The 24,877-nt window shown below is 40.7% G+C and overlaps 1 protein-coding gene across 1 annotated transcript in view; it reads left to right on the top strand.

Moving 5' to 3' along the window:
- Positions 1-393: 393 nt before the first annotated feature.
- The window catches only part of LOC139422901 (uncharacterized), a 35,407-nt gene continuing 10,923 nt past the window's right edge, over positions 394-24,877 (top strand). The window contains exons 1-3 of the mRNA XM_071174363.1: positions 394-819; positions 11,051-11,481; positions 11,601-13,965. Of these exons, the coding sequence (XP_071030464.1) occupies positions 470-819; positions 11,051-11,481; positions 11,601-13,965 (3,146 nt within the window). The 5' untranslated portion in view covers positions 394-469. The remainder of the gene's footprint in view (positions 820-11,050; positions 11,482-11,600; positions 13,966-24,877) is intronic.

The raw sequence follows: 24,877 nt of genomic DNA on the forward strand, positions 1-24,877 counted from the left end.
TATATTTTTTCCGAACACTATTTTGAATACCACCACTCTTTTTTATTATTATTGTTATTTTTTTTTTTACTGTACCATGATTTCAACCAATTTCATTGTTCAGCAGGAAATGTAAATTAAAACCAACTTTTTATTAATAGCTTACTACTTTAATATGACGTTTATACTATATTCTTCTAGTGGATAACGTTTCCTCATAATATGGGAGGTATATTTCTCAGCTCAGGCATTCGATCCAAAATCGAGCTCCGTTAATCTGGGGGAGTACCTTGGCTCAGCAAATGACCTGTCTTGCAAAAGTCTGCCGTACATCCTGTACAACATACCACGCCCACTCAGCTGTTTCCGCAACTTTCCATAAGTAAAAGGTTTTTCTCTGGCGAGGTACTCTAATGTATCTACTTAGCACACCGAAACGTTTCTAGACGGTATTGGTTTTCCTCGGGCTAAACCTCCGTAACTGTCAGCCATGTCTCTATCAGACCAGAGCCGACAGTGTTATCCAACCAGTGTACAGGTAACTGTGGTTCAGGCAAGAAGCCTGAGGATAAAGGGGAAAAATGGCACCAACGACGCATACGCCATCATGCAGGTGGCCAAGGATAAATTCGCTACATCGGTGGCAGAGAAGAGCGTGGCACCGGTGTGGAAAGAAGAGGCCACGTTCGAGCTGCCGCTCTTCCACAACGGTAACACAGAAAAGTGTACGTTGCACGTCCACGTAATGCACCGGGCTCTCGTGGGACCTGACAAGTTGCTCGGCCAAGCAGTCATCAACCTGTTGGAGCTCAGCGAGGTTAAATCCCGTAATAAGACTGAGTGAGTGTTCTCGTCTCTGTCCAGTAATAGTCACAGCCTTACTATTTCTAGATTGCTCCAGAAAGGGCTTTGAGTTCCACAATTCCCTTTAAAATGAATCACTGTAGTTGTTGAAATAGCCTAAGGCAATAATGGAGCGCCACAATGTCACCAATATTTGTCATCAATAGGGGTTGTAATTATACAAGAACAGGGACTGCACCATATTCCAATTGAGTAATAATCATCTGACTCAACATGTAACCAAAATGTTATAATGTAGTAAGTTATAAGAGCAGGACATAGGCCTAAAAATGTTGTCCTACAGTTTTACTGTCAGTTAATTCACCCAGCAGAGGTGCAACAACCAGTTGTTAGAGTGAAACAAGCCTATGGAATAAGTGCTTTCTCCCGTTGCTTTTTACTTCGCTCCTCTTGCCTTCACCTCCCATTGGGTGACACTGTTTGTTTTAGCAGCCTGGGCAAGTCTACTGATTTAGCCCAATCATAACAGTGGAGCTTGTGATGAGCACAACATCCCATTATGAGGGAGATTACCAAATATACACTTCGATACAGCTATGACTGGAAGTGACTTTGTCGTAGCAGGTTATGAGAATTAGTTTAAGGTTAGGAAAAGGGTTAAGAAAAATGTTCCTAACCTGCTATGAAAAGTGACTTCTGGACGTAGATGTATCGAAGTTGCGTGTTTTTAGGAAGTCCCCAAAGTCAATACCTCACTAATTGCCTCTCCTATGAGTCTTTAGTACATATCAGTGTTCTCTCCCTTTCTGAATATCTGTAAAGGAACTCATTGATTTTATTACAGGCCTCCTCTCCTAACCAATTAACCAATGGGTTTGCATTACTGAAGCCTCTGGCTGACCTTCCTCATTATTGCTCCTTGCTCAATGGTAGAATGACTGGGAAGGATTTGCTGGACAGTTTATTGCTGACACAGTCTAACTAACAAAAATATAAACGCAACATGTAATGTGTAGGCCACATCTTTCATGAGCTGAAATAAAATACCCCAGACATTTTTCATACACACAAATATATTTATCTCATTTTGAGCTCAAATTTGTTTACATACCTGTTAGTGAGCATTTCTCCTTTGCCAAGATAATCAAGCCACCTGACAGGGGTGGCATATCAAGAAGCTGATTAAACAGGTACACCTTGTGCTGTGGACAATAAAAGGCCACTAAAATATGTAGCTTTGTCACACAATACAATACAACAGATGCCTCAAGTTTTGAGGGAGTGTGGAATTGGCATGCTGACTGCAGGAATGTCCAGGAGCTGTTGCCAGATAATTGAATGTTAATTTCTCTATCATTAGCCGCCTCCAACGTCACTTTAGAGAATTTGGCAGTATGTCCAACCGGCCTCACAACTGCAGACCACGTGTACGTGTAACCACGTCAGCCCAGGACCTCCACATCCGGATTCTTTACTTGCGAGATTGTCTGAGGGGGTGCTGAGGCATATTTCTGTCTGTAATGAAGCCCTTTTGTGAGGAAAAACTCAATCTGTTGGGGAGCCAGGCCCTACCAGGCCCACCCATGACAGGGCCCTTGCCCAGTCATGTGAAATTCATAGATTAAGGCCTAATTAATTTATTTCAATTGACTGATTTCCTTATATGAACTGTAACTCAGTAAAATCATTAAAATTGTTGCATGCTGCATTTATATTGTTGTTCAGTATACATCCCACTAAGCTGTCTCTACGTCAATAGCTTATTTAGCTGCTATACACAACAGCAGGTGATGTGCACGCCAACACACTGATGTCTGGGAAGGGGGCACTCTTGAAAGTGAATATTGCTGGGTCTTTTGTATGTGTAAGGAGAGCGCTTCTTGGTTAGACTGTATTAGAGTATGTCTACTTTGGTTATTGTATCTTTCTGATTACCTTTATGGCTCAATATTTTTTGACAGAAATGGACAAATGTAACTAAGACTGGGAATGACAATCAAACAAGCAAGGGCAATGATCACAAGTCAGTCATAATGTGGCTAATAGGTTAGCGCATCTATTGATATAGCAAGCTAAAAACATGGAGCCTAACGTTAGCTAGCTGCTAGGAGGATGTCATGTCATTCGAGGAGTGGGTGAGTGACTGACATTTTGCCCCTCGTTGTTTTTCTATGGCTATACACAGCTAGAGATGCAGGTGTCATTTGGAATAGCTAGCAAGAACTTGAACAACTGTTATTCAGTTAGCATATCTCTTGCATTCGCAAATTCACTCTGGCTATCTATCTACTCCAATTTCAGAGCACTCTCATCTGAGTGTGCCAGAGCACAGAATAACTGATGAATTTACATATGCGCAACATCCGCTGATTATGGCCGGTGTCAATAAATGTAGGCAATGAAGTAATAGTTAGTCACAAACGCTCTAGATAACATGTAAACAGCCTAACCAACTCTGGTAGGGCGAGTAAAATGGTCAGAGTGAGGTGTTCTCTCATTTGTCTGGAAGTAGCTAGCTAGCCAACTTTAGCCAGTTAGCTTTGGGTGCTTGGTTGAGACAAGCATGCATTATTGTTGGCAGGCAAGCTGCAGAAGGACAAGTAGGCTACAATTCCCAATTGTTATCAGTGCAATTTTGAAGGCCAACTAGCTGAAAATGTTTGAGGGTTTATCTAATGTTCCTTTGTTAGATGTTAGCTCATCTTTCCCTGGCTAACATTAGTTGATATTTTTGTTGTTGATGTGCATAACTAAGGGAGAGAGAGCTTATTTTTTTCATGGTTGGATCAATAGGAATGTAAAGTTTGCAAATGTAAGTGGTATTGACATATTTACAGAAATCCATTCAAGGTGTATTTTTGTGGCTTTTGGCGAATGAGTCTTAATGATCTAATGTCGCGCTGTTGCAACTGTCTGTAAACACACAGTCCAATTCAAAGTGAATGATGGCAGGCCTGTGTGCAAATGGCTTGTTTGCATAAGGCCTACTGTAGTTCTGATTGGCTATGGTGCACCGGTCTGCGTATACTCCAGTCCTGGATGAGACAGATGTTTTATTTACTGTGGTGTCTATTAATTGTCCAAACGCATGGCCACTTTCCCACTCTATTTTGCTATAGAATTTCCACAAATTATTTTAGTATATGTAATTCCCAAACGTTCTAAGAATTTATGAAAACTTAAAAATGACCATATCTAATGCTCGCTTGTCAGATTCTTTTTACATTTTGTCATATTCTTCCTGGTGCTAAAATGCTGTCAGTTCCACTTGAAAGTGCATTCTCCATGATAGTAATTGGTCTCATGCAATCTGAGTAGGAGTCAGTCTGGAGACAGGGCTGAGGATCTCCACGGCTGATAGTCCTTTTTGCTGTGTGACAGTGATAGGTTCATCTGACATTATTGTTATCGTTGCCCTTTAGCTCAAATGCCAAACTTCAGCAGAACATGTTTTCTCAGACCTGAATTCTTCCCAGACCTACTTTCATATGCACTCCTCAAAGCCTCTCAAAAATGTTTTTCTTTTTCTGGTCAAAGGATATCCATGCCAACTCATACAACCTGGTTCATACACCTTAGCCATGGCATACAATGGCTATCAACGTTTGCAGCATCCCACAGGATTATCGTTTTGAGTGCTTCATAAAATATTATATAAAACCAATATACACACACTTTGAGCCATATTGAGGAAGTTTTCTCATAGTTTGTTCTGCTCTGATTTCTCATTGTTGACTGTGGTGTACCTGATTTCTGCGGGGCCCAAATCCAGACTTGGCCTCACATTCTGGAGTGTTTTTTGGTGAAAAACAAACACATTTTTGCCTCTGTGGTCTCCCTCCCTCTCAGGGGGTAGGGACTTGACTGTGGCCTTACCAGCTCCCACACAGACTGTATTATGTTTGACTTAAAGCAGATAACTGGTAATGTTTAAACAGCCTCACTGCCAATTCTCACTAGCTGCCAATTCTCAAGCCCTCCCTTAACTATTTTCTAAAGGGGGAACATGGACGATGGAGATGTCGGCCTCTGAAGGCCAGCATCCCGGAGTCGCCTCTTCACTGTTGACGTTGAGACTGGTGTTTTGCGGGTACTATTTAATGAAGCTGCCAGTTGAGGACTTGTGAGGCGTCTGCTTCTCAAACCAGACACTCTAATGTACTTGTCCTCTTGCTCAGTTGTGTACCGGGGCCTCCCACTCCTCTTTATATTCTGGCTAGAGCCAGTTTGCGCTGTTCTGTGAAGGGAGTAGTACACAGCATTGTACAAGCTCTTCAGTTTCTTGGCAATTTCTCTCATGGAATAGCCTTTGTTTTTCAGAACAAGAATAGACTGACGAGTTTCAGAAGAAAGGTCTTTGTTTCGGGCCATTTTGAGCCTGTTATCGAACCCACAAATTCTGATGCTCCAGATACTCAACTAGTCTAAAGAAGGCCTGTTTTATTGCTTCTTTAATCAGAACCACAGTTTTCAGCAGTGCTAACATAATTGCAAAATGATTTTCTAATGATCAGTTAGCCTTATTAAAATGATCAAATTGGATGGGATAACACACCTATGTAGATATTCCATTAAAAATCATATGTTTCCAGCTACAATAGTCATTTACAACATTAACAATGTCTCCACTGTATTTCTGATCATTTTGATGTTATTTTAATGGACACAAAAACTAGGACATTTCTAAGTGACACCAAACTTTTGAACTGAAGTGTATATATTTGCAATTCTTCAAAGTAGCCACTCTTTGCCTTGATGACAGCTTTGCACACTATATTCTCTCAACCAGCTTCATCTGGAATGCTTTACCAACAGTCATGAAGGAGTTTCCAAATATGCTGAGCACTTGTTGGCTGCTTTTCCTTCACTCTGTGGTTTTACTCATCCCAAACCATCTCAATTGGGTTGAGGTTGGGTGACTGTGGAGGCCAGTTCTTTAGATGCAGCACTACAACACTCTCCTTCTTGGTGAAATAGCCCTTACACAGCCTGGAGGTGTGTTGGGTCATTGTCCTGTTGAAAACCAAATGATAGTCCCACTAAGCACAAACCAGTTGGGATGGCATAACGCTGCAGAATGCTGTTGTAGCCATCCTGGTTAAGTGTGCCTTGAATTCTAAATAAATCCCTGACAGTGTCATCAGCAAAGCACCCACACACCATCACACCTCCTCCTCCATGCTTCAGGGTGGGAACCACCCATGCGGAGATCATCCGATCACCTACTCTGCGTCTCACAAAGACACACCGGTCTCAAATTTGGACTCATCAGACCAGGACAGGTTCCCACTTGGCTCAAGCAAGTCTCTTCTTATTGGCATCTTTAGGAGTTGTTTCTTTGCAGCAATTTGACCATGAATGCCTGATTCACGCAGGCTCCTCTGAAAAGTTGATGTTGAGATGTCTATTACTTGAACTTATTTGGGATGCAATTTCTGTGGCTGGTAACTCTGATGAACTTATCATCTGCAGCAGAGGTAACTCATGAGAGCCAGTTTCATCATAGCGCTTGATTGTTTTTGCGACTGCATTTGAAGGTTTTTTAAAAATGTATTTTTAAAATGTTCCTCATTGACTGACCTTCATGTCCTAAAGTAATGATGGCATGTCATTTCTCTTTGCTTACCTGAGCTGTTCTTGCCATAATATGGACTTAGCCCTATTTGGTAAAATACCATCTTTTGTATACCACCCCTACCTTGTCACAACACAACTGATTGGCTCAAACACATTAAAACCTCTCTGGGATATGTGGGACGGTAGCTTCCCACTTGGCCAAAAGCCAGAGAAAATGCAGAGCGCCAAATTCAAATATATTCCTATAAAAATCAAACTTTCCTGAAATCACACATGTAAGTTACCAAATTAAAGCCACACATGTTGTGAATCAAGCCAACATGTCAGATTTCAAAAAGGCTTTTCGGCGAAAGCTATTATCTGAGGATAGCACCTCCATAAACAAGAGAGAACATTTCAACCCTGCAGGCACGACACAAAATGCAGAAATACAAATATAAATCATGCCTTACCTTTGACGAACTTCTTCTGTTTGCACTCCAATATGTCCCATAAACATCACAAATGGTCCTTTTTTGTTCGATTAATTCCGTCCATATATATCCAAAATGTCCATTTATTTGGCGCGTTTGATCCAGAAAAACACCGGTTCCAACTTGCGCAACTTGACTACAAAATATCTCAAAAGTTACCTGTTAACTTTGCCAAAACATTTCAAACTACTTTTGTAATACAACTTTAGGTATTTTTTAAAGTAAATAATCAATAAAATTGAAGACGGGATGATCTGTGTTCAATACAGGAAGAAAAGAAACTGAAGCATGCTTTCTGGTCATGCGCCTCTATCAAACGGTACACATCAAGTGACCCTCGTTCAAGATGGCCGTACTTCTTCATTACACAAAGGAAGAACCTCAACCAATTTCTAAAGACTGGTGACATCCAGTTGAAGCGGTAGGAACTGCAAGCAAGTCCCTAAGAAAACTGTATTCCCAATGAAAACCCACTGAAAAGAGGGTGACCTCAAAAAAATAATAATATCTGAATGGTTTGTCCTCGGGGTTTCGCCTGGTACATACGTTCTGTTATACTCACAGACATGATTCAAAGTTTTAGAAACTTCAGAGTGTTTACTATCCAAATCTACTAATGATATGCATATCTTATCTTCCGGGGATGAGTAGCAGGCAGTTGAATTTGGGCATGCTTTTCATCCAAAATTCCAAATGCTGCCCCCTATCCTAGAGAAGTTAAGAAGGAAAGAAATTACGCAAATTAACTTTTAAGAAGGCACACCTGTTAATTGAAATGCATTCTAGGTGACTACCTAAAGATGCTGGATATAGGGGGCGCTATTTTTATTTTTGGATGAAAAACGTTCCCGTTTTAAACAAGATATTTTGTCACGAAAAGATGCTCGACTATGCATATAATTGACAGCTTTGGAAAGAAAACACTCTGACGTTTCCAAAACTGCAAAGATATTGTCTGTGAGTGCCACAGAACTGATGTTACAGGCGAAACGCAGATAAAAATCCAATCAGGAAGTGCAAAATTTTTTGAAACCGCCTCATGCCAATGGTTCTTTATATGGCTGTGAATGAGCTACGAATGAGCTTACGTTTTCCACGCATTCCCCAAGGTGTCTACAGCATTGTGACGTCTTTTTTGGCATTTCCATTGGAGAATGGCTGTAAGGGACCATATATAGCGAGTGGTCACATGGTGTCTCCCGGAGAAATCTTGCGTAAAATACTGAGGTAGCCATTTTTCCAATCGCTTCTTATGAGAAACCAATTGCCTCGACAGATATATTATCGAATACATATGTTAAAAACACCTTGAGGATGGATCCTAAACAACGTTTGCCGTGTTTCTGTCGATATTATGGAGCAAATTTTGAAAAAAGTTTGGCGTTATAGTTGAAGTATTTTTCGGTCGATTTCTCAGCCAAAACTGATGAACAAACGGGATCTTTTTCGCCTACAAAAATATTATTTTTGGAAAAAAAGAACATTTGCTATCTAACTGGGAGTCTCCTGAGTGAAAGCATCTGAAGTTCTTCAAAGGTAAATTATTTAATTTGGTTGCTTTTCTTATTTTCGTGAAAATGTTACCTGCTGCCAGCAGAGCCTAGCATAGCATTATGCCATGATAAACTTACACAAATGCTTGTCTAGCGTTGGCTGTAACGCATATTTTGAAAATCTGAGATGACAGTGTTGTTAACAAAAGGCTATGCTTGTGTTTGAATATATTTATTTCATTTCATTTGCGATTTTCATGAATAGGAAAGTTGCGTTATGGTAATGCACTTGAGGCTATGATTACGCTCCCGGATACGGGATTGCTAGTCGCAAGAAGTTAAGAGAATGCCAAGAGTGCGCAAAGCTGTCATCAAGGCAGCTTTGTGTGGCTACTTTGAAGAATCTCAAACATAAATAAATAAAAAATATATTTTAACTTTTTTGGTTACTACATGATTCCATATGTGTTATTTCATAGTTTTTTATATATTCACTATTATTCTACAATGTAGAAAATAGTAAAATAAAGAAAATCCCTTGAATGAGTAGGTGTGTCCAAACTTTTGACTGGTACTGTAACTACTCAGCTACTACAATATAACAGTTGACTGCTATCCCTTTTGTGAAGTGTTCCAAAAACACATGTTTTCATATGATCACATGTGAAGTTAATGTGGCAACATGTAAGCAACATGTGACATCATGAAACTACATGTGAAAAATGTTGTCATGTGAAGTGTTCCAAAAACACATTTTCACATGATTTCTCATGTTAAATTTAATGTGAAGTTGTGATTTTCCACGTCATGTCGTTTTTCTGTAAGCGATGTGACCCCTAAGTAAATTCCAGGAGCAGGCATGTCTTTCCCTGACGTTCTGGCTCAGTATTCCACACACTAGCAGGGAGGAGTAGAAGGACAGGATGAGTATTTGGGGGGAATTCAGTCACTAAGTAACATGAAAGGAGGGTGTGTGAAGGTGCCTAATATTCCATGCTGGATAAGTATTTTAGACTCAATGGGAGAGGTGTTACATAAACAAATGACTTGTTTACTCATGGACACACCCACATTAAGTGAGGACTGAGGAGGTGTGTGTGTGTGTGACATCTTTCACATTTCTCTCATACAGTCTCCATTGCATGTTCATTGTCCATTTTGTTTTTGTAACCTCCAAGAGGGTACTCATTGACACACACACACACACACACACACACACACACACACACACACACACACACACACACATCCTAACCTTGCAGATCTAAGGCCCCTAGCTGTCTCTTCCTGTCCTTTTTAATTTCCCTCCAGACTTCAACTGGGTTGTTTTTTCAGGAAAGAGTTTTCGAGGAACAGACAACCTCAGGCCTTATGGGTTTTGCTTGGCAGAGACTTTTACTGCTGCCTCAGCTCTTAATTGTTCAGTTCCAAACTATAAATCAGTGATTGTTTTGACAGATGTGTGTACCTTCTAGAATAACATAATAATGACATGTAGAATACAAACAGATAAACTAACCCCTCTTGTTTGATGTTTTATACAATAGTGATTTGTTGAGGGTCATTGAACCAGTCAACATGAAGAATTCTAACCTCTAAATGAAACAGATTTTAGGCATAGAGGAATTATATTTCTGGTATTCTGATTTTATATTTTGTGAACTACATTCATAAATAGACAAGTGCCTGGGGATTTCTAAAGTCATTATTTAAACATGAACCTAAATTGATTGGAATTGACAGCGACAATATTTAGCATGCATACCCTGTAGCAGGGGGGACATGGGGTGGAAAAAAATCACTCTCAGAACCCTCCAATGTAATCTATCAATTAAATTTTACATTGAAAAATTATTTCACTCCTGGAACCCGGTTCCCCCTTAAGTTGCCTTTTATGGTACATTAGTGTTTTAATGCATGATATTCAATCTTAACAGAGTAGTGACAACAATTTATTAGGACGGCACAGTGATAGAAATAGAATGAAATACATAATGTTCCTGCTGGTGAACATTTAGTATGAATCATTATTGCCCAAACACTGACTCTCCAGAACACTCACCGCATCATCAGTCATTTCCACTGGTCCCTCCACCCGGCCAATTCAGAGAGAGCTACTGTACTGATCACCGTTTCCATGGAGAAACTCTAAACAGTAAAAGGAAAAATGGCATCAGCCCCTACTTACTGGAATTATTCACTTGGTTATGATAAACCCTTTTTTCACTGTCTCACACCCACTTGGAACCCTGTAACAAAAAGGGGACAAAATAGCATCCTTAAATAAAGCTATGCTAGGGGTGAAAGCATTCTTTATTTGTGAAAAGCTATCACCATGTAGACACTGTCTTTTTTTAAAGCTGGAGGGGGAGGCCCAGAGGCAAGTGAATATACGTTATTGGATCCTCAGCCTTCCTCTGCTTATGCAGACTGGGATTGTTCAGACAGATCAGTCTGAACAGTGTGTGTTTTCTGAAAAGAAGTGGTTAATGCCTACATATGTCAAGTTATTTCTGAGCTCACTTACAAGTTATTTTCAATGGCCATGAACCCGTGGAGGAGACGGCAGGCATATAATATTATGTTGATTATTTTTTTCACTGTCTCACATTCATTAACACCTTTAGTTCTTGTGACATCTCTTGGAGAAGAACAGCATTTGTTTTATACCAGTTATATTCGGTTGAAGTGTTTTGATAAATAATACAGATTTTCTCTCGACAGATGGCATAAACTGCTGGACAAGGCAGGCAAGCCAGACAAAGACCGGGGAGAGGTGCAGGTGGACATCCAGTTTATGAAGAATAACATGACAGCCAGCATGTTCGACCTCTCTGCTACAGAAAAGCCGCACTCCCGCCTGGGAAGGTTCAAGGACAAGGTGCGAGGCAAAAAGGAGGGTCTGTCGGACACTGCGTCTGCCGTGGTACCGTCCTTCATCCAGGTTCTGACGGACAGCGAGGGGGAGGGAGAGGGGGGTACAGACAAAGGAGAGAAAAAGAAGAAAAACAAGCTGAAGTCTCTGTTTTCTCCCAAGTCTAACCTGCAGCGTCACAGACTGTCTCAGTCTATGTCTGTCCTGGGCCCTCTGCCTGAGAAGAACTCCTCATTGAGTGGCAGCCGCTCCACAGGCCTCAATGTGGACTCCTCTGAAGGTGAGGATCGTCATAGGCTGTAGATAATATAGCAGCATTGTCTATTAGAAAATGCTTATGTTATACAGTATGTCTTTGCAGATCTAACCTTTCCCTGTTTCTTTCTTTCTCATCCAAAGGTAAAAATAAATTCAAGTTTCAGACCCATAAGCGCACAAGCAGTTCTCTGTCCCTAGGGCGCTCTAAGATTCCTGCCCCGCTTGCAGAGCAGAGTAACCTGTGCATCAACGGCACTCACATGTACACAGAGGAGCCCCAGCCCCGGAGCGCCCGCACCGGCTCCAACTTTAGCCTGGCCAGCTCAGGCCATGGCTCCATGGAAGACCTGCGCAAGGCCCAGGGTCGTAAGAGCTCCGGCACCTCCATGGACTCCTTCAGGGCCCTGAAGCAGCCTTCGACCTGGGCAGAGGAAGAAGAGAGGGCTATGTTGGATGAGGAGAGGAAGAAAAAGGAAGAGCAGGAGAGGAAGAAGTTAGACGAGGAAGAGAGGATAAGGAAGGAGGAACAAGAGAAAAGCAGGATTACGGAGGAGGAGGGGGAAGAAATGAGGCTAGAAGAGGAACAGGAGGAGAGGAGTCTGAAGGTGGAGGGAGAGAACAGCATTTGGAAGGAAAAGTGGAGGTTAGAGGAGAAAAGGAGAGAAATGGAGGAACAAGAGAGGTGGGAAGAAGAGGAAAGAATTAGGAGAGAAGAACATGAAATAATGAGGAGGGAGGATATACTGAGAAAGGAGGACGAGAGGAAAATGAGGGAGGTGGAGGAAAGATTGAAGAGGGAGAAAGATGAGAGGATAAAGGAGGAAGAAAGGATTAGGGGAGAACAGGAGGAGGGTATGCAAAGAAGAGAGGAAGAGGAGAGGAAGATGAGGGAGGAGGAAGAAAGACTAAGGAGGGAACAGGAGGATATACTGAGAAAAATAAGGGAGGAGGAAAGGAGGGGTAAAGAAAGAATAAAGAGAGCGGCTGAAGAAAAAATGAAGAGAGAGGAAAACAGAGTGAAGGAGGAGGAGGAAGAAAGGAGGAGGTTTGAGGAGGAGGAAGAAGGAAGAATGAAGAGAGAGGCTGAAGAAGGAAGAATGAAGAGAGAGGATGATAGGCTGAAGGAGGAGGAAGAAGAAAAGAAGGGGAGGATTGAGGCGGAAGAAGAAAGAATGAAGAGAGAGGAGGACAGAGTGAGGAAGGAGGAGGAGGAGGAAGAAAGGAGGAGGTTTGAGGAGGAGGAAGAAGAGAGAATGAAGAGAGAGGAGGACAGAGTAAGGAAGGAGGAGGAGGAAGAAGAAAATAAGAGGAGGATTGAGGCGGAAGAAGAAAGAATGAAGAGAGAGGAGGACAGAGTGAGGAAGGAGGAGGAGGAGGAAGAAAGGATGAGGTTTGAGGAGGAGGAAGAAGAGAGAATGAAGAGAGAGGAGGACAGAGTAAGGAAGGAGGAGGAGGAGGAAGAAAGGAGGCGGAGGTTTGAGGAGGAAGAAGGAAGAATGAAGAGAGAGGAGGACAGAGTGAGGAAGGAGGAGGAGGAGGAAGAAAGGAGGAGGTTTGAGGAGGAGGAAGAAGAAAGAATGAAAAGAGAGGAGGACAGAGTGAGTAGGGAGGAGGAGGAGGAAGAAAGGAGGCGGAGGTTTGAGGAGGAAGAAGGAAGAATGAAGAGAGAGGAGGACAGAGTGAGTAGGGAGGAGGAGGAGGAAGAAAGGAGGATGAGGATTGAGGAGGAAGAAGGAAGAATAAAGAGAGAGGCTGAAGAAGAAAGAATGAAGAGAGAAGAGGATAGGCTGAGGAAGGAGGAGGAGGAAGAAAGGAGGAGGAGGATTGAGGAGGAAGAAAGAGTGAGGAAGACCGCAGAGGAAGATTGGCTGAGAGAGGAAATGGGGATAAAGAGGATGGAGGAGGACAAAATAATTAAGAGAGAAGAGGAGGATAGGCTGAGAAAGGAGGAAGAGCTGAGGAAGATTAGGGAAAAGGAAGAAAGGCTAAGGAGGGAGGAAGAGGATGATATGCGTAGAAATGAAGAAGAGCAGAGGAAGATGAAGAATGAGGAGGAAAGGAGAATAGAGCAGGAGATGTTGAGAAAGGAAGAAGCAGAAAGAACGAGGATTGAAGAGGAAAGGGAAGAGGATAGAAGAAGAGATGAGGAGCAGGGAAAACTGATGGAGGCGAAAGAGAGGTTTAGGGTGGATGTAGAAAATATGAAAAAAGAGGATTTGAGAGGACAGGAAGAAGAGATGACAGAGAAGGAGAAAAAGAGGAATGCACAGATGGAGAAAAAGCGAAGGCATGAGGAGGTGAGAGTAAAGTTGGACAAAGTTGAACAACCGATGAAGCAGAATAGAGAGGCAGAATCCATCGTGTGCAATAATCCTTTTGAGGAAGTCTCTCCTACCACTTCATGTGATGACAACTCTTCAAATATCCTGTTTGAGGAGACCCCCACAACCTCTCCTACTGGTTCCATCAGCTGCCGAACAAATAAAGTATCAGCAGTCAAGCAGAGGTCAGTCCCACTCCCAAACCACACACACACACACACACACACACACACGAACACACACGCACTCTCACACATGCACACTCCATCACTGTCTCGGTTCCCCAGAATTGTGTTACCCCTTGGGTGTTATAAATTATGGATGCACTAGTTATTTAGCCTGCAAAAGCAGTAGGTGGTCTCCACAAGTTTCTCTTGCTCTGTCTCCTCATCCACACACACCTACTAACGTCCCTGTCTCGTATCCTCACTGAACTCTCATTCAGATATCCTCTTTCATCTTCCAACAGAACTGTGTAAATTATGCTAACATTCTCTTTTCCTGTGCTGTCAGTGAAGGGTGGCACAAGTCTGATTAGAGTGGAAAACCTGCCAATTTGTCTGAGAATACTTTTATACAACCAGTTAATCAGGTCAGGCAACAAGCCTGATTTATGGATGTGGGACAGTCAGTAAAGCTGCTTGTAGAAACTCAGCAGGATGCAATTGGGAGGATTTTATTGGATCTGTACAGCTGTGGCACAAAATACAGATTTGAGCAGAAAACCTGTCGCTTTATCAAAGACTTTAGTACAGGAAAGTGTTCTGTCTAATATATTAAGTCAATTGAAACGCTTGGTAAGAGTTAGATCTCAGTGTGTTGGTGTCTTGGGCATTTGGTGTGAAGGGAGTGTGTAAGCTAGATATCATGGTATGTTTGTCTGTGTGGCGCATGACACTACTCCAACATGCACATCTCATTAAAGCACAATCCCCTAAAGCAAAGATGGGCAACTTTGATAGGGGTGGGGGCCACCAAAAAATCTAAACTCATCATGAGGTGCTGCAGTTGTTCGCGGTTCTGCGTACCCACAAACATATCATTTTGTCATGGGGCGGAGAGAGGAAAATAAGCTGTTTTACAGCTACATTTCCTGCAATTCTAAACATTTTTCCATAGGGTGGAGAGAAATGTTTCAATTTTCAAAATGATATCTGAGTGTAAGTGACAAAATCAATTGGGGCCCCCCAGCCAGTAATTCGACCATGATAATTAGATAGCCGGCTACTAAACTAACTTAGTCAATTTTTTTAGATTGCTATCAGTAAAACTGCTGATCCACAATCAAATTTCAAAATTGCACCTTATGTAGTCTACTATTCTAACTCGCAACAGTAAGTTGAGACCCTGACTAAGTTCCAAAAAATGTATAATTGGGAAATTGATCCCAGGGTCTTCAAAAAGTGGGCCGCAGGCCACCAGTTGCCCATCCCTGCCCTCAAGTAATCTAATATCTTCATGAAAATTGCAGTGCTGTGGCTGTGTTTACGCAGGCAGCCCAATTCTGATATTTTTTTCACTAATTGATCTTTTGACCAATCAGATCACATCTGATATTTTTCTGAGCTGAAAAGATCTGATATGATTCTTCAAAGACAAATTAGTGGAGTAAATATCAAAACTTGGCTGCTGTGTAAACACATCCCATGTGTCTTCGTATTGGAAACCTTTGGCTAAACTGAGATTGGCTGCGCTTCCCATGAATCAATTGTACCTTGTTATAAAGAATCTACAGGTGTCATATTAAAGGTGTTACAGAGAGACATAAAGCATTAGGTGATTGCTCAAGTTTTTAACTAGGGCGTTGATGTTGAATGACTCATGCGAATCAGTATCCTGATGAGGCTGGACCAAAGAAACCATCCAATAGGATGACATGACTCAGTATAGTCAAGGCTAGTCTGTTTGGTCATGTGAACAGGGAATGGTTCAGAGGCTACAAGCATTACCTTTTATATTGATCATTTACATTTGTTTTATTATTTAAAATCTACATGTATAACCTTTCTGTTCCCTAGTGTGTTTGTGTAACTAACCTAACCATTATAACTAACCTTCATGTCCCTCCATAAAGACCTAATAAAATGAAATGGCATCCTTTCTCCCATTGTCTTGTCTGGTGAATTAGTCCCACCCTAGTAACAACTTTGTTAGGATGTTAGGACACCTCCTCTGTAGTTTGTGTTGTCTACCTCTCTGCTAAATGTTTGTGTGTGTGGATTCCAACAATACTTTTGTTTTTGATAAAAGTAAAAATAACACTTTCAATTTAATTCAACATTAGTTTATTTCATGACATTGCATTATTTAGTTTTATAAATAAATCATTTTTTTCTTCTATACAGTACCAGTCAAAAGTTTGGACACCTCATTTTCAAGGTTTTTATTTTTACAATTTTCTACATTGTAGAACAATCGTGAAGACAAAACTATGAAAGAACACATATGGAATCATGTAGTAACCAAAAAAGTATTAAACAAATCCAAATCTATTTGAGATTCTTCAAATAGCCACCCTTTGCCTTGATGACAGCTTTGCACACTCTTGACATTCTCTCAACAAGCTTCATGAGGAATGCTTTTCCAACAATCTTGAAGGAGTTCCCACATATGCTAAGCTCTGCTGCAGAGGATAAGTAGACTGTTTTTTCCCCACACTCGGGACTCTCTATTGGTTACACAGACTTTTGGCATCCCATTCTATTCTAACCACCTCTTGCCGGCTTTGTATTCATGTTACCTAATGAAATTGCTGTATAATATGATCTTGTTGCCATCTAATACACATTCAAATGTCATAAATCAACACTGCAGAGCTCTCCATGTCCTCTAACATGCCTTGATTGTATTACTGTTGATGATATCTGGAAATGTGCATGTACACCCTGGCCAATCTACTGTTGCTAGCCCCAATTCTGACTTGTGCTCTGATATCAGTTTCACTGATTTCTGCTCTCGTAAAAGCCTGACTTTTCTGCACGTTAACACTAGAAGCTTATTACCTAAAATGGACTAATTGAAGGTGGGGTTCACAGCTACAATCCAGATGTGTTGGTCATTACTGAGACGTGGTTAAGAAGTGTTTTGAAAACTGATGTTAACCTTTCTGGTTATAACCTTTTTCGGCAAGACCGATCTTCCAAAGGTGGGGAGTGGCAATCTTTACCAAGGATCACCTTCGGTGCTCGGTTGTCTCCACAAAGTCTGTCCCCAAACAATTTTATTTGCTGGTTTTAAGCATTACACTTTCAAATAGCTCTTTGTTGACTGTTGCTGGGTGTTTATTGTCCTCAATCAGCACTGGACTGTACCCTACCTGCCCTAAGCTCTCTCCTGGCCCCTTACACAAAGTCTGAATTTATCCTGCTAGGTGACCTAAACTGGGTCATGCTTAAACCACCTGACCAAGTCATAAAGCAATGGGACTCCTTAAATCTTTCTCAGATTATTACCAGTCCCACAAAGTATGACTCCAAACACCCAGAAAAGGCTACTCTCCTTGATGTTATCCTCAGAAATAATCCTGATAGGTATCAGTCTGGTGTTTTCTGTAATTACCTAATTGATCACTGTTTTACAGCCTGTGTTCGTAATGGCTGCTCAGTGAAACGACCTGTCCTGATTTGTCATGGACACTTGCTAAAAAACTTTAATGAGCAAGCCTTCCTTCATGACCTGGCCTCTGTAAATTGGTACAGAATGAGCTTGATCCCCTCTGTCGAAGACTCTTGGACCTTCTTTTTGGATATTTCCAGTGATATTGTTGAAGGAAAAAGGAAACAGCACACTGCACCTGACAGTATCACTGATATTTAATAAGCTTACGTATCGGCCTCACGGCCTTCGTCAGAGCTTTTGTGAATTGGAAATTTGCACCCTTATGTAGACCTAGCCCCACCCACATCCATTCCACACATCGAAGGGGGTTGGAGGCAAAGGAAAAACAAATAAGTGCTACCAAATATAACAATATGCGTTTCACAAATATTGCAAAAGTGTATAAACAAGACATATTAAACACGTCTGTAAAACCACAATGAGGACATAGCAAGTTTTCATTAGTCATTGGGTACATGGTGCGAAAAACATCAGAATAATCTTAAATAGGCATATAATTCATGTTCAAATTCACAACATAACATACATAGGCATTTCATCATTAAGTCCCTTAGGAAATAATGTCTGGAGGGTGAAAATCCCAAAACATTCTCTTTTATTCAGAGTATCATCAATATCACCTCCCCTGTCTGGTATCTTAACTTTCTCTATGCCACAAAATCTAAAGGTAGAAATGTCATGCTTTAAGTTATTAAAATGTACTGCGACTGGATAATCCCTGTCGTTTCTCCTGATTTAACTTTTATGTTCACTAATTCTCTGTTTGAGAGAGCGGAGGTTTTACCGACATAGCAGAGCCCACATGGACATTTAATAATGTAAATAACATGGGTGGTGGAACACGTAATAATGTCATTTATTTGGAACCGTTTTCCTGTGTGTGGGTGGCAGAAATATTCACACTTCATCATATTGTTGCACTGTGCGCATCTGCATTTATAGCTACCATTTGTTAGAGGGCGTAAAAGAGCCTGGGTGATTTTCTTTTGTGGCTGGCAGTTGGCATGAACCAATTTATTGCGTAAATTGCGACCTCTCCTATACACAATAAGTGGTGGATTTTTAAATTCAGCCGGCAGAGCTGGGTCCGATGATAAAATATGCCAGTGTTTCTTGAGCACACCTCCCACTTTTCGTGAATTCAAAGTATATGTGGTTGTGAACCTTACGGAGTGTTCTTTAGCTTTAGCAGGTCTTTTTTGTAACAGTTCATCTCGTGTTTTTCCCAATGCCAAATTAAGAGCTTCATCCACACATAGTGGCGAATAGCCTCTTAGAAACCTAATGCTCATCTCCGCTGCTGTTTCTAGATAATCCTCTGTGGAGTGGCATATACGGCACAGTCTGAAATACTGGCTTCTTAGATGTCCTCTTTTTAATGGCTCAGGATGGAAGCTGTCCCCCTGTAATAGAGTGTTTTTGTCCGTGTCTTTTCTATACAGAGTTGTAAACTGGGTTCCATTTTTGATTTCTCAATCCACATATCGAGGTAATGAACACGTTGAGTGTCATGTTCAATATTGCTAAAAAACTTTCATGAGCAAGCCTTTCTTCATGACCTGGCCTCTGTAAATTGGTACAGAATGAGTTTGATCTGTCGAAGACGCTTGGACCTTCTTTTTGGATATTTCCAGTGATATTGGTAAAAAATAAAGAAAGAAAATGAGAATTAAAAACAGGTTCACCCCCTGGTTCAAAAATGATCTTCAGAGGTACTCCACCTCAATAATTGCACTCTACAAGTAACACTAGACTCTATTATTATGGTGGGAGATTTTAATACGGTTTTACATGCCTCTATGGACAGTAAATGAAATCGCACTACAAACTGTCACCTTCAGGCACTTAAGGAAATCATGAATGTCATGGATATATTGAAATTCGTGGAGGTATGGAGGCTTGAATACCCTGACCTAGTGAGATATACATGGCGGAGGCTTAATCAAGCTAGTCGTCTTTATTACTTTGTGTCATTCTCTCTGGCACAAAAAGTTAGTGTTGACAAAGGAAACATATTAACAAAGGAAATTGAAGGACTAACAGTACAGATACAGTTGAAGTCGGAAGTTTGCATACACTTAATTAGTATTTAGTAGCATTGTCATTAAATTGTTTAACTTTGGTCAAACGCTTCCACAAGCTTCCCACAATAAGTTGGGTGAATATTGGTCCATTCCTCCTGACAGAGCTGGCGTAACTGAGTCAGGTTTGTAGGCCTCCTTGCTCGCACACGCCTTTTCAGTTCTGCCCACACATTTTCTATAGGATTGAGTTCTGGGCTTTGTGATGGCCACTTCAATACCTTGACTTTGTTGTCCTTAAGCCATTTTGCCACAACTTTGGAAGCATGCTTGGGGTCATTGTCCATTTTGGAAGACCCATTTGCGATCAAGCTTTATCTTCCTGACTGATGTCTTGAGATGTTGCTTCAATGTATTCACATAATTTTCCTACCTTATGATGAAGTGCACTAGTCCCTCCTGCAGCAATTCACCCCCACAACATGATGCTGCCACCCCCATGCTTCACGGTTGGGATGGTGTTCTTCGGCTTGTGAGTCTCCCCTTTTTCCTCCAAACGAGGATGGTCATTATGGCCAAACAGTTATATTTTTGTTTCATCAGACAAGAGGACATTTCTCCAAAAAGTACGATCTTTGTCCACATGTGCAGTTGCAAACCGTAGTCTGGCTTTTTTATGGCGGTTTTGGAGCAGTTGCTTCCTCCTTGCTGAGCGGCCTTTCAGGTTATGTCGATATAGGACTTGTCTTACTGTGGATATAGATACTTTTGTAATCGTTTCCTCCAGCATCTTCAAATGATCCTTTGCTGTTGTTCTGGGATTGATTTGCACTTTTCGCACCAAAGTACGTTCATCTCTAGGAGACAGAACGCGTCTCCTTCCTGAGATGTATGATGGCTATGTGGTCCCATGGTTTTTATACTTGCGTACTATTTTTTGTACAGATGAACGTGGTACCTTCAGGCGTTTGGAAATTGCTCCCAAGGATGAACCAGACTTATTACTAGGATAAAATATCAGGAATTGTGAAAAACTGAGTTTTAATGTATGTAAACTTCCGACTTCAACTGTATAAAATGCCTAGAATATTTCAATTTTGGAGAATCTCTCTCTTGCTCTCTCTCGCTCTCTCTCTCTCGATAAATAGATACATATATATATATATGTATGTATAGATATCTAGATATCTAGATATCTATCTATCTATCTAGATATCCATCTATCTATCTATCTATCTATATAGATAGTAACCCTAGGTGTAAAATAATAAATAATGGCTACATCTCAAAGTTTAAACTGTCATGAGTGTTAAAACAAGGTTGTCCACTATCGGCATATTTATTTATTATCGCCATGGAAATGTTAGCTGTTAAAATTAGATCCAACAATAATATTAAAGGATTAGAAATCCAAGGCTTGAAATCAAAAGGTGCCTTTGTACGCTGATTCATGTTTTCTTTTAAAACCACAATTAGAATCCCTCCACAGACTCATAGAGGTTGTAGATACTTTTTCTAACTTCTGGATTAAAACCAAATTATGATAAGTGTTGGATCACGTATTGGATCACTAAAAAAAATCAACTTTTACATTACCGCGTAGTTTACTAATAAAATCGTCTGACGGGAATGTGGACATACTCTGTATACATATCCCAAAATAAATAAATGATCTGACTCCAAAACATTTTTATAGAAAGTTAGCAAAAATAGATCAGATCTTGCTACTGTACCATGGAAAGGAAAATACCTGTCTATTTGTGGAAAAATCACCCTGATTAACTCTTTAATCATATCACAGTTTACCTATTTGCTTATGGTTTTGCATACGCGTAGTGACATGCTTTTTAAATTATATGAACACAAAATATTACATTTTATTTGGAATGACAAGCCAGACAATTAAAAGGGCCTATTTATATAATGAATATGAATTCGGAGGGCAGAAATTATTAAAGCATTAAACCTCTCATTAAAGGCATCAGTCATACAAAGGTTATGCTTAAATTTGAAATGGTTGTATAGTAAATTAGTAAGACTGTCTCACCCCATGTTCAAGAAAGTCCTTTTTCCCTTTATTCAGATTACAACTGGTAACTTTTGGTTATTTGAAAACAAAATAATCTCCAAAATATCGTTATTTTTTAAACAAGCTTTAAAAAGTTGGTTGCAGTTTGTTTAATCCACCTGAAAAGACAGAACAAATAATACAACAAATATTGTGGTTAAAATCAAATATATTAATCGATAAAAAAAAAATAATGTTTTGATAATACCTTTCTTTTTTTTAAAAAATGTTATCTTTGTAAATTATATCATACATATGACTGGTGGAGGTGTATCACACATGCTCCTAACACAGATATGGAAATGTCTGCTCTACCCAAAATTACAACAGACTAATTGCAGCATTGCCACAAAAATGGAAGAGGCATGTGGAAGGCGGGAAAAGTAAAGAACTTGTCTGGCGGCTCTGCATTAAAGACCAAAAAATGGTTAAAGACAATTGTGATAAATAAACATGTATGTATGCATGTATGCATGCACTGCTCCAAAAAATTAAGGGAACACTTAAACAACGCAATGTAACTCCAAGCCAATCACACTTCTGTGAAATCAAACTGTCCACTTAGGAAGCAACACAAAAAGCTTGAGACGGAGTCTACAACCCACACAAGTGGCTCAGGTAGTGCAGCTCATCCAGGATGGCACATCAATGCGAGCTGTGGCAAGAAGGTTTGCTGTGTCTGTCAGCGTAGTGTCCAGAGCATGGAGGCGCTACCAGGAGACAGGCCAGTACATCAGGAGACGTGGAGGAGGCCGTAGGAGGGCAACAACCCAGCAGCAGGACCGCTACCTCCGCCTTTGTGCAAGGAGGAGCAGGAGGAGCACTGCCAGATCCCTGCAAAATGACCTCTAGCAGGCCACAAATGTGCATGTGTCTGCTCAAACGGTCAGAAACAGACTCCATGAGGGTGGTATGAGGGCCCGACATCCACAGGTGGGGGTTGTGCTTACAGCCCAACACCGTGCAGGACGTTTGGCATTTGCCAGAGAACACCAAGATAGGCAAATTCTCCACTGGCGCCCTGTGCTCTTCACAGATGAAAGCAGGTTCACACTGAGCACATGTGACAGACGTGACAGTCTGGAGACGCCGTGGAGAACGTTCTGCTGCCTGCAACATCCTCCAGCATGACCGGTTTGGCGGTGGGTCAGTCATGGTGTGGGGTGGCATTTCTTTGGGGGGCCGCACAGCCCTCCATGTGTTCACCAGAGGTAGCCTGACTGCCATTAGGTACCGAGACGAGCTCCTCAGACCCCTTGTGAGACCATATGCTGGTGCGGTTGGCACTGGGTTCCTCCTAATTCAAGACAATGCTAGACCTCATGTGGCTGGAGTGTGTCAGCAGTTCCTGCAAGAGGAAGGCATTGATGCTATGGACTGGCCCGCCCGTTCCCCAGACCTGAATCCAATTGAGCACATCTGGGTCTCGTTCCATCCACCAACGCCACATTGCACCACAGACTGTCCAGGAGTTGGCGGATGCTTTAGTCCAGGTCTGGGAGGAGATCCCTCAGGAGACCATCCGCCACCTCATCAGGAGCATGCCCAGGCGTTGTAGGGAGGTCATACAGGCACGTGGAGGCCACACACACTACTGAGCCTCATTTTGACTTGTTTTAAGGACATTACATCAAAGTTGGATCAGCCTGTAGTGTGGTTTTCCACTTTTAATTTTGAGTGTGACTCCAAATTTAGACCTCTATGGGTTGATAAATTTGATTTCCATTAAAAATTTTTGTGTGATTTTGTTGTCAGCACATTCAACTATGTAAAGAAAAAAAAAAAAAAAATGTAATAAGAATATTTCATTCATTCAGATCTAGGATGTGTTATTTTAGTGTTCCCTTTATTTTTTTGAGCTGTGTGTGTTTGTATATATCACACTGCTATATACCAGTTTCATTTACAGACCAAGCAATTGACAGCTGTGCCATATAAATTGCAAAATAGTTGAAGAGATTTTCGATGAACCGATTCCATGGTCTATGAATTGACACGCAAAACGACGCCGTATTCAAAAATGTGATTTTTTTTTAATTTAAAATGTTATACATAATTCTTGCAACCAATAGAATATTATTAATATGGGGGATACAATCTTCCCAGCTCTGCAGATTTTGCTGTGAAGAGGCAGAGTCATTAGATAATTTATTTTGGTACTGTCCATATGTAGCTCATTTTTGGTCACAGGCCCAGGAATGGCTGAAGTATTGCAACATTTACCTAGAACTAAAGCTGCAGAGAGCAATACTGGGTGATTTGATAAGTCATAGTCAATCGATCAATAATATAATTATTTTAGCAAAAATGTTTATCTTTAATTTACAATCAGTAGAAGCTATGCGAGTAGAAAGGTTCAATACTTTTGTGAAGCATCACAGCACAGTTGAAAAATATATGGCAAATAGAAATCAAAACTGAATGGTGATAAGAGATAGATGGGAGGGGTTGAATGGAGCTGAAGGGTGGGACTAGTAACAACAAGTAAACAAATGTAAAACATACAAGGTCTGTAAAATGTATATGTATATAGGTCTGTAAACCCTTTACAATGAAGATCTGTGAAGTTATTTTGATTTTTACAAATTTTCTTTGAAAGACAGGGTCCTGAAAAAGGGATGTTTCTTTTTTTGCTGTGTTTACATGCATACACTTTTATTTTTAGAATGTACCTTTATTATTCCCTGCAAACCCTACCACCCCTCCCCCAATTTGAGTAAACTAATAAACAATAACACCCAGGCTTCTATCTTCAGTTTATACATACTATAGACGTTTTACATGCACAATCTATTTTACAATAGTTATATTTTGTTTGTATTTAGTCCTGTTCTTCCTCTATTTCTGATGTCCATCCAGTTCGATTTCAATTTTTAACTGCTATTTGACAACATTTCTACTGTTTCCCATGCGTGTTCAATGAACCATAAACAATTAATGAACATGCACCTGTGGCACTTGAAGAAACTTTAAAAGTTCTTGAAATTTTCCGCATTTACTGACCCTCATGTCTTAAAGTAATGATGGACTGTAATTTCCGTTTGATTATTTGAGCTGTTCTTGCCATAATATGAACTTGGTCTTTTACCAAACAGGGCTATCTTCTGTATACCACCCCTACCTTGTCACAACACAACTGATTGGCTCAAACGCATTAAGAAGGAAATAAATTGACTTATTCATGAAGCTGGTTGAGAGTATGTCAAGAGTGTGCAAAGCTGTCATCAACTTTTTTGGTTAATACATGATTCCGTATGTGTTATTTCAGTTTTGATGTCTTCACTATTATTCTACAATGTAGAAAACAGTAAAAAAATATAGAAAAACCCTTGAATGAGTAGGTCTGTCCAAACTTTGGACTGGTACTGTATATATATATTGTTTATGTGT

The sequence above is a fragment of the Oncorhynchus clarkii genome, chromosome 12 (assembly GCF_045791955.1).
Source record: "Oncorhynchus clarkii lewisi isolate Uvic-CL-2024 chromosome 12, UVic_Ocla_1.0, whole genome shotgun sequence".
NCBI lineage: Eukaryota > Metazoa > Chordata > Actinopteri > Salmoniformes > Salmonidae > Oncorhynchus > Oncorhynchus clarkii.